The 11,143-nt window shown below is 40.8% G+C and overlaps 1 protein-coding gene across 1 annotated transcript; it reads left to right on the top strand.

Annotated features, from left to right (window-relative positions):
• The first annotated feature begins 1,551 nt into the window (after positions 1–1,551).
• Positions 1,552–9,332, top strand: kbtbd3 (kelch repeat and BTB (POZ) domain containing 3). Its single transcript, XM_036562753.1, has 4 exons — positions 1,552–1,636; positions 2,866–3,108; positions 5,096–5,261; positions 7,593–9,332. Exons 2-4 carry the CDS (start codon positions 2,879–2,881, stop codon positions 9,045–9,047), a joined length of 1,851 nt encoding a protein of 616 aa, XP_036418646.1. The 5' UTR covers positions 1,552–1,636; positions 2,866–2,878; the 3' UTR covers positions 9,048–9,332.
• Positions 9,333–11,143: the final 1,811 nt, after the last annotated feature.

Below are 11,143 nucleotides of genomic sequence, written 5' to 3'. Positions count from 1 at the left end.
GAACCATGGGAAATGACGTCTACAACACAAATATAGCTATATTATCTACTATCCATAACCACCAGTGAACCTACACGTTTCTTCTGTGTTTTACATGTAATGTTGATGACAGCACAATAATTGATGATGGTGGTAAATTGGAAAAAAAAAATATTTGGGGACTATTTTGCTTTACAGCACCCTGCATGTGCCCCTCCACCATGAATGGATTAAAAGATTTTAGGCCAAACCCTCTCTCTAAATTATCATAACATCATGTATTAGACATCAGGCACCGTATTCCTAAACATTTCATGTAATAACTTTGTATGGAGGAGATTTTAGAGGCATTTAGACATCTGGTTCCTATTACCACTATCTTAACCTCTCAACAAACACATTCAGAATTCTTGAAAAATTGGTGGAATTTCCCTTAAGACCCTCAATTTAAAAAGAATAATTCACATCTACAGCCAGCAGGGGGCACTCTAGCTTTTAGAAATGCATTCATGATCCACTGTATGAGCTCCACCTGCCTTATAGCTCCACTGCATGTGTGTACAGTTAAATACTGTAGCCAATCAGTTGATGAACAGTTTATCAGCCCCCTTCTACCTCATTCATTTTTTGACCACAGGACTGCTGTTAACCACACTGTCTGTACACCAGCGAGGTGGACTTTTGGCTGTTTAATAAAATGGACAGTATGACTACATTTTAAATTCTGTAGACACTTTCAGTGAGATTGATCAAATAAAAAGACACATATAAAGACTTGTCTCAGTTTGATGCCAATGCCAACACCAGCCTTTATGTCCAAACACTCATAATAAGAAGTCTGTAATCAAAATTTACTATGTCAGAACCAGCAATATTTAAAATATTTAAATATTTTAAATAATGATTTTTGTATTCGGAAATAATTAATATAGCTATGTATTATTAATTATTAATTAATTATTGATATCACGTTTTACCAAACAGGTTGCATGAATTTTGGTGTGTAATATTTTTTTCAGAGTAGTTTTTTATTAGTAATAGTCTGTAGTAGCTTTTCTCAATAAACTATTTCGATATGCATGTGAATTCCCTGATATACACGTCTTTTTACTATATATATATATATATATATATATATATATATACATATATATATAACAAATGAATCAACATGTCCAAGAATAATATAAACTGAACGTGACCCCGATATGTATATGGATGATAAGAGTCTGCGCATTACGTCACGTCCTCCCGCTGCCGCCTGACCACGCCCACCGCGTTTCCTGCAGATCTCGGCCGCTGTCCGCGGTGCTAAAGCGCAGTTCATCATCTTCCTCCACTCTCTGTTACCTCACCATACTAAACTACTGTCATCTCAGCTTTTACGTCCGCACGTGAACGTTCGGCTGTAGACAAGCCTCCGTGCAGCTCCACCACACTCGCAGAACTAATGACAGAAATGAAACGATGTTCGTAGATAACAATCCTCCGTCCAGATGGGGCGTCGAGTATTACTAACGCTTCTGATTCTGCTCTTCACTTCAGTGCAGTGCTCTCGTGGGCGTTGGGTGGGCTTTCCTGTGTCAGAATGCTGTCATTAGAACTGATGGGGCTCTGTACTCTAACTGGGCCTTGGATCGTCTCTTAACAGCGTCAGGTATGATGCATATTCATTCGAGCTTCTCCTGTGACAGTCAGTAGGATTGAGAATCTGAATTTAACGTATTAGTAGTGATTCCAGTAATGATTTATAGGCATTGCCACGTAGAAGCAGTGGTTATTAATTGGTAATAGGACTGAATTATCATAACTGATTACAGACTATGAATCTGCTTAAAACCCAGTTATCTTAACTTGGCACTTTTCATTAAAGGGTTTATAATGATGTACATTTCAGTTTTCTCTCTCTTGTTTCCTGTTAGTGTCTCTCTCTCTCTTGTTCTTTCTCAGTTCTCTAAATCTAATCTGATAACTACAAAATAAGATAGATAGACAGACAGACAGACAGACAGACATTCAGACAGATAGATAGATAGGTACATAGATAGATAGACAGACAGACATAGATAGATAGATGGATAGATAGATAGATAAATAGACAGACAGACAGACAGACAGATAAGTAGACAGATAGATACATACATAGATAGATAGATAGATAGACAGACAGACAGATAGATATATAGACATACAAAAAGAAATAGTAAAAGACAAAAAATAGACTTACAGACTGACAGACAGACAGATAGATAGATAGATAAAGGAGATAGATAGATAGATAGATAGATAGACACGGATTGATAGACAGATGAATATAGGCCTATAGATAGATAGATAGATAGATAGATAGACTACACGTCCAAAGGCATCACACTTCTAATTAGTGAATTAGCTTCGTTGCTGACACAGGTGTTCAATTGTGCACACACAGCTTGTGTAATCTCAAAGGAAAAGCAGTGATAATAGAATGGGACACTCTGGAGCAGCTAAGGTCACCATGCCCAATGCCAAGCATGGGCTAGACTATAAGTACAAAGCCCCCGGCACTGAGCTGTGGAGCTCTGTGATCTCTAGAGTGACAGAGCCCCATCCACTTGGAACAAACTATCCAACATGATAGTTGACAAGCTGACCTCACTAATGCTGTTGTGGCTGCAACCAAATCCTCACACCAACATCTAGTGTAAAGCTTTCCCAGAAGAGAAGAGGTTGTTAGAGGCAGTTAGCAAGTACAACAAACTTCCTCTTAAATTCAGGAGAAACACTGGATGTCTACAGACTTTGGGACATAAAGTGTAGATAGATGTACTTTGTTGATCCCCAAGGGAAAGTCTGCAGGAGAACACTACACATTCTATAATTACACACATATGTCTCTCTGCTAAGGGTTGCCGTGGTAATGGATGGACAGAAGGAAGAGCAGAGGCCCCTCGGCAGTACGCCCACGTGTAACGGTGTTTCTGAGCGGCGCTCATTGGTGTTGGTGTCTGAAGCCCATGGGCAGCAGATACTGAGCGTGCTCCGTGGTTTCCGGGACAGAGGCGTGCTCTTCGACTTCAGCATCCACGTCCAGAGTGAGACGTTTCTGTGCCATCGCTGTGTCCTCGCCGCCTGCAGTGACTTCTTCAGGTCAGATATGCTTTGCTGTTTTGACTGCAGAATGAATATAAACCACCAAATGTTTGACTTGCTCTTTTTTCATGTTGTTTTGCCATCATATTTGGGATTTTAGCCTGATAAAAACACTTTTACACCCTCAAGGTCCATCTGAATGCCTTTTCTGAAGAGTTCTGCCACGATAAAGACCGCTGTGTTCCTGCTATTGGTGCATAATGCTCCCATGCTAATTTGTCCGCATTTTACAGTCTCAGACTCTGTCTACGCCTGGTCGGTTTGATCACTCAAACCTCTTCAGGAGCTGGTCTGAGATGCACTATAAATAGTAAATAGTCTCTCTGAGCCACAATTGACAAACAAAACCCCTCCCAATACTGTTGCGACTGCTGTTCTGCATAGGGGGAAGTGACCACTCCCAGGGACAGTCTGGACAGTCTACTTCACCGGCCTTCGAATTAAGCTATTTAGCTTAAATAAAGTGTCAGTTAGTTAATCTTTGGTTCGCCTTTTCATCACTAACTTGGTACAATACATTACCTTTTAATGGACTTGGTCCTTAGCAGTGATGACTAATACACAAGATCTCTTAAACATCACATTGACTGCCTGCTTTTGTAAACAAGCAAAACACAATGTAAAATATAGATTTAAATATAGATGTAAATATAGGCAACACCCATGTTTGTGGTAGAACAGGAAAAACAAGGAAGGAGGTTGTGAGTTCGAGCCCCAGCGATGCCACAGCCATCTGTAAGTGTTCACCCACAGAGGAAAAAAGTCTAGCAGGAATGTGTGATGGAACGAGTCCTGGCTAGCGGGGAAGCTAAGTATAAAAAACAAGTTCATTTTATTTACCTAATTGAGATGCAGAACTAAAAGATTAGAGCACTTTTGACTCAACTAAGAAATTTGAGTTGTGTGAACTCTTGTGTCCTTAAATTGAGTCAACTCAAGAAAAGCCAAGAAATCAGTTACTTTATCATTTTGAGTTGAGCCGACCTCTCATTTTTAAGAGTGTGCAAGGCTTGATTCAAGGATTGTTTTGGTGAGACATTTTCCACTTAACCCAGATGTAGTGGATCAGTCTAGACATGTTTGGTGTCCACTTTTTGCTCCTTTAGTGCTGGAGCTTTGAGTGTGAAAAGTCACCCAAATCTTTTCTGTAAATACATCCCCAAAACTTTTCTTTTCCTTCTCAAACCTCATCCAGCTCTTCATTAAGGTCTCACAGACTTGTTCATGTGGTTTAGGAAACAGTATGACTTGCTGCAAGATATAAAAATGAACAAAACCTCTCTATGTAGCTGAATGCTGCGGGCAGCCACTTTAAACAGGTCTTGTGCCACATTCTGCCTGCCTTGCAGAATCCGACGTCCCTTCACATCTCTCTGGCATATGGATGCTACAGATTCATGGTCATGATTTCTGTTGTTGAGAGATGTTTTAGAGATGTATTTACAGAAAAGATTTGGGTTATTTTGGCACTATTGACTTGACTATTAATTTGTTAGCAACATCAGCCTTTTAACTCCAGCTCCAAACTAAAGAAGCAAAATTTGGACACCAAACATGTCATGGCTGATTGACTAGATCTGAGATAAGAGTAAAATTGAGAAAATATGATTTGTCACCAAACCTTTCTTTAAACCCTCCACGATCCAGGTTTATTTCGTACAAAGGCTTATTATTCCGTAACTACAGGGACTTCATCGCAAACTAATGGAGCTATTCTTAGGTTATAGATGTGTGTAATAAATCTTTGGGCCTGCCGGAAGGCCCATGGCTTGTTTAAACAATTCTTTTAGTTTATGTGATATTATCTTTAATGTCATATTAATGATTCAGCACTAGGTTTATAATATACTACAAAACATATCTTATTGCTTACCCTTGCTGATGGTAAGGACAATCATTCAGTACAATAATTCTGTACAGCACAGTAAATCCATAATGCCTTGTTCATTGGCATATGTAAGCTGATATTATGTTTCCATCACAGAGCCATGTTCGAAGTGAACATGCGTGAGCGTGATGATGGCACAGTTACCCTCAGCAATCTCTCCCCACAAGCTGTACGTGCCTTCCTGGACTTTGCATACTCGGGTGAGAGCGAGATCGGGGAGGAGAATGTGGACATGCTCTTTCAGCTCGCATCCTTTCTGCAGGTGAGACATGAAAGCTTTCATCATAGAATTTCATGTAAAATTACCAGCAGACCATCAACTTTAAAGAGAACCCTGACTGTTAAGCCATGTAAGACTCAATATGGTGTACATGTCCAGTACTGTTGGAATTTGTTGTATACACAAAAATACAGTATTTATTGTTATAATTGACAAAAACTCTCTACTGGTAAGTTGCCATTTTGTTGTGGCATCAAATGGTTGCTCTTTCTCTTATCCACTGAACAGTGTGCTAAATATCTGATACAATTAAGCCTTTCTAACTTTAGCTACAGCATAACCCAAGAGAAAAAAAAAACTTTTTCATTGTCTTATTTTTTCATAGGTCTGGCTCCCCTGCAACCATATAACATCATGTAACTAGTACAGTGATTTTGCCATTTTTTCATCTTTGAAAAAAAACATGAACCAAATGGAAATGCTTTGTTTATTATACAACCCCATTTCCAAAAAGTTGGGACACTGTGAAAAATGTAAACAAAATGCAATGATATGCAGATCATTTAAACCCTATGTTTCATTGGAAATATTTCAAGGACAACAACATGTTCCAAAAAAGTTGGGACAGGGGCAACAAAAAGCTGGTAAAGTTGTGTAATGCTAAAAACACACCTGGTGGTTGATTGGCAACAGGTCAGTAACGTGACTGGGTATAAAAAGCATCCCAGAGAGGCAGAGTGTTTCAGAATTAAAGATAAAAAGGGATTCACCACTCTGTGAAAGACTGCACAATCAAATAGAACAACAATTCAAGAACAACGTTTTTCAAACTTTTGCTTTTCATCATCTACAGTACATAATATCATTAAAAGACTCAGAGAATCTCTGTATGTAAGGGACAAGGCCAAAAACCAGTACTGGCTGGCTGTGATCTTCGGGCCCTCAGGCGGCACTGCGTTAAAAACAGACATGATTCTGCAGTGGAAATCACTGCATGGGCTCAGAAACACTTCTGAAAACCACTGTCTGTGAAAACAGTTCATCACTGCATCCACAAATGCTAATTAAAACTCTTGAACACAAAGAAGAAACCATATATAAACAGGATCCAGGATTGCTGCCACCTTCTTTTAACCCAAGCTCATTTAAAATGGACTGAGGGGAAGTGGAAAAGTGTTCTGTGGTCTGACGAATCAACATTTGAAATTCTTTTTGAAAATCATGGACACTGTGTCCTCCGGGCTAAAGACCACTCAGCTTGTTATCAGTGCAGAGTTCAAAAGCCAGTATTCATGATGGTGTAGGGGGCATTAGTGCACATGGCAAAGGTGACGTGCACATCTGTGAAGGCACTGTTAATGCTGACCGATATATACATTCGGTAACATACGCTGCCATCCAGACGACATCTTTTTCAGGGAAGGCCTTGATTATTTCAGCAAGTTTATGTCTCTCCACATTCTGTATGTATTACAACAGCATGGCTCAGTATTAAGAGTCCAGGTGTTAAACTGGCCTGCCTGCAGTCCAGATCTTTCATTATAAAATGAAAAAGACGACAAAGGATACCCTGAACTGTTGAGCAGCTGAAATCCTACGTTAAGCAAAAATGGGAAAACATTTCACTTTCAAAACTACAGCAGTGTCTCCTCAGTTCCCAAACGCTTAGAGAGTGCTGTTAAAAGAAGAGGTGATGAAACACAGTGGTAAACAGGCCCCCGTGCCAAATTTTTTGGAATGTGTTGTTGGCATCAAATTCAAAATGGGCATATATTTTTCAAAAAGCAATAACATTTCTCAGTTTCAACATTTGATTTGTTGTCTTTGTAGTATTTTCAATGAAATATAGGGTTTAAATGATTTGCACATCATTGAATTTTGTTTTTATTTATATTTTGCACAGCATCCCAACTTTTTTGGAAATGGAGTTTTATAATAAACAAAGCATTTCTATTTGGTTCATGCCTGATATTTTATTGGTGTCAGACATGTACCCCATTTTAAGGCATACATGTCTTAACAGCCTGGGCTCCAGGGTTAAATATTCATTTAAAAATCTATTAAGAATAATTTTTCTTCACAGATGATGTGTAAACATCCCCTATACAGTCAAAATTCACTTAATTACAAACCCTAATAAACCCCTGAAGCTGTATGTATGCATAATTTATAACATGTAAATCTACATTATAAGTTATAATTATACATAAAAAAACAAAAATGATTATTATGTGATATAAATATTTGTTTTATTAGAGTTGAACTGAAACTCCTATCTGTCATTCCAATTATTGGAGAAATTTACTGTAAATTTCCCCAAATTTATGAATGTAATTACCTTGACAATATTTCCTGTTAAACATGTGTTTGCAGGTGAGTGTACTCTCTCGTGCCTGCAGTGACTTCCTGGTCCAAACCCTCGACCTTTCTAATTGCCTCCATCTCCTGGCAATTGCCGAAGGCTATGGCTCGCCGCGCCTCTTACACCGCTCCACTGAGTTTGTTGTGGCCAACTTCCATGTGCTCTCCTCCAGCCCGGACTTCCTGGAGATGCCAGTACGGGTGCTGGAGCGCTGTCTGTCTGCTGACTCCCTCAGCGTCCCAGATGAGGAGAGCGTGTTGCGATCCCTGCTCTGTTGGACCCGGCATGAGCCACAGAAGCGCCTCTCCCTGCTTCCAGAGCTTCTGTCCTATGTCCGACTGCACCAACTTCCCCTTGCCCTCCTGGAGGAAATGGGCCGATCAGAGCCACTATTGCGGGATGAGAAGGAGTGTTTCCGAGTGATAGGGGAAGCTCTGGAACAGACAAGGGAGTTTGGCGGCTTCTTCCTGGATGCCCGTCCATCCACCACAGCCAGCTACATCTATGTGCACAAGACTGAGGAGGACGGGGTGACCCACCATGCTTTCTGCTATGATGTGGCAGCTGACCGGTGGCGTGAGCTTCCCCGGGATGCCGCAAGACTTGTCGATTTGCCGGGCTCATCCCTAGCTGGCTTTGCGGAGAAGCTGTTTGTGACTGGAGGCTGTCGAGGCAACTGTTGCCGGACAGTGCGGCTCCACATCGCAGAGCCTAAGCACGAAGCCACCGACGAGGTTTGGTACTACTGTCCTGTCATGGGCAGCTTTGTCCAGGCCCCGGCCATGGGGAAAGCCCGCACCATGCATGCTTCAGTCACTACTTTGAGTCGTCTCTATGTAATCGGCGGGAAAACTAGCGGGTCCACACGCTGCACACAAAGCCTGCCAGATGTTGAGTACTATGATCCATTGCGCCGCACTTGGAAGTCGGTCAGCCCACTGCCACGCCGGATCTACTTCCCAGAGGCAGCAGCATGTGGAAGTGTGATCTACGCACTTGGCTCTGAGCTGGAAATGTCAGAAGCCTTCAACCCGTCACTGGACTGCTTCTTCCGCTATGATACCATTGCTGATCAGTGGTGCCAGCTAGTGGCTGAGTTCGGCCAGTTCTTCCATGCTACACTTGTCAAGGCTGTGGCTATTAATGACACGCTGTACTTATGTGACCTGTCTACCTACAAAGTGTACAGCTTCTGCCCAGACACTTGTGTGTGGAAGGGTGAAGGCTCGTTTGAGTGTGCTGGCTTCAACGCTGGGGCCATAGGTGTGCGGGACAGAATCTACATCCTGGGTGGGGACTACTCTCCGGATGAGATCACGGATGAGGTGCAGGTATACCACAGTGGACGCTCTGAATGGGAGGAGGTGGCACCTATGCCTCGGGCACTCACTGAGTTCCATTGCCAGGTGCTCAATTTCAACCGGTACAGAGACCCTTGGAGGTCAGAGCCAGCTGAAACACTGTGAAAGAAGTCATGAATATCATCTGAGCTTGCATGGACGCACAAACCGTTCACATAGGTACTAAATCACTATAGATATTCCAGGAAAAAAGCATGCATGTTTTGCACACCTCCTACTAAACTACACACATGTTCACTGTCATAACAAAACCCTCCAAAATGGACAAAATGTTCTTAACTGAGCCCCAAGGAACACAAATCTGTGGGGACACAATATACATGTACATAGCCTATAAATCACTTTCTGATGTCCACTAAATAGCTGATATATTTCACCGAAGTTCTCCTCTTTCAGTGTAAACTAGACACTCCTTCTTTTGTGTAAAGCTTGCATAAGCATTATTCGGTAACACTTTCTATGAATGTCACCTTTGTAAGCATCTATAAACACATTCATAACATGTTATAATGCATTCATAAAGCTTTATAAACGTGGCTATAAATATTTATAAAAATGCATTACACGTTATAGTCATGCTTATTATGCATTATGAATTGTTAACATAATACATTATAAGTACTGATCATAACAAATTATAAGAGCTCATAAGTTGTATTTGTCCGCTCTAAGTAAAGTGAAGCGCACTGTACTAAAGCCTCCTCCAGTGTTAAGAGAGGCTTCAAGTTGAAGTATTTACTGAAGGATTTACTGAAACAGTAAAACATACACAGTAAAGCACATTACAGGCTTCAAATGTCAGAGTTTAAACTAGTGCTGCCATCAGTGTTTTACCCAATGTGGGAAAGTCAATGTACACCACCGTTAGCTTGGTATTTGTCTTTACTTTGCACTCTCCAAGCTGGGACTGACTTCTTTGGCACTGACAGTATAACATGTTATCAACACTAATTATAATGCGTTATATTAACAATTCATAATGCATAATAAACATGGCTATAAAGTGTAATCCAGTGTAATTCATTTTTATAAATGTTTATAATCATGTTTATAATGCCGTATGAAGGCATTATAACGTGTTATAAATGTGTTTATAGATGCTTACAAACGTGACATTCATAGAAAGTGTTACCCATTATTCTTACCAATAACAAGTCTCATGTGGCTTGTCTCGCCCACATAGCTTTAACAAACTCATGTTCCCCGACAGTCTCACGCCATTCAAGTAGGAGAAAACTAACAAAAGTGAAAGCTAACTTAGCACACATAACTGAGGTATCAAACTAGCTTGTCTGTTATAACTCATCAGTTCATTCAACTGACAATGCTAGCATTCCATGGGTGCACATCTAGCAGTAAGGTGAATAAAAACCTTACCTCCTTTAAGGAATCTTAAAACTTGCTAAAAGTTCGAACCCTGGTGATGCTACAGCCATCTGTGGTCAGGAGTCCAAGACAGCACAGTTGGCCTCGCTCTCTCTGGGTGAGTAGAAATGGCTCCCCCTTCTCCCCCCATCACTTAGCGTGATGCTAGTCAGCGCAGGTGTTTGTTAACTGACGTAGCAGAACTGGTGGTTGGCGCTGTACTCTGGGCGTGGTCAGCTGTCCGATGATGTTGCGTGAACGGCTGTTCAAAAAGCGCTTCAGAGGTCTCGGAGGAAGCCTGTGTTAGCTTTAGCCCTCCTAGCAATGGTGGTGTCATGTGAATGAGAGAATCCTAATTAGTGGGTGGAATTGGAGACGACTAAATTGGGGAGAAAACTGGAACTTGATAAAAGCTGCATGACATCACCTAGAGCTGGACATCACCTATATATTTAGAGCTAAATTCATTCATATCTGCTTGCTTGTGCTACAGCATTTACTACAGCATCAGTGGCATAGCAGGCTGGGAGTCTTGGACCAAGGGTTGTCAATCAAGTTTGCTCATTAGAATATTAAGACTGCACTCAGACAGTTCTAAGATTAGATCTTATCTGCATTTTATAAGCATCGTTTTGTCATATTTTTATCTTGGTTTTTTAATTAACACTTTAGTATCATGATGCTTCATTAATATTTTACACTGGGCCTGGGGACTTCTATTGGTCCTTTCATTATGAACTATTCACATAATATAAGGGACAGCTAGAGTAGTGATGTAAACAAATTCAAAAAGCAAACTGACATTTTTGGAGGTTTTGATATGACAGCGAATGTAT

Source organism: Colossoma macropomum, unplaced genomic scaffold (assembly GCF_904425465.1).
Source record: "Colossoma macropomum unplaced genomic scaffold, Colossoma_macropomum, whole genome shotgun sequence".
NCBI lineage: Eukaryota > Metazoa > Chordata > Actinopteri > Characiformes > Serrasalmidae > Colossoma > Colossoma macropomum.
The sequence above is the reverse complement of the archived record's forward strand: the minus strand, read 5'-3'. Positions and strand labels throughout refer to the sequence as shown.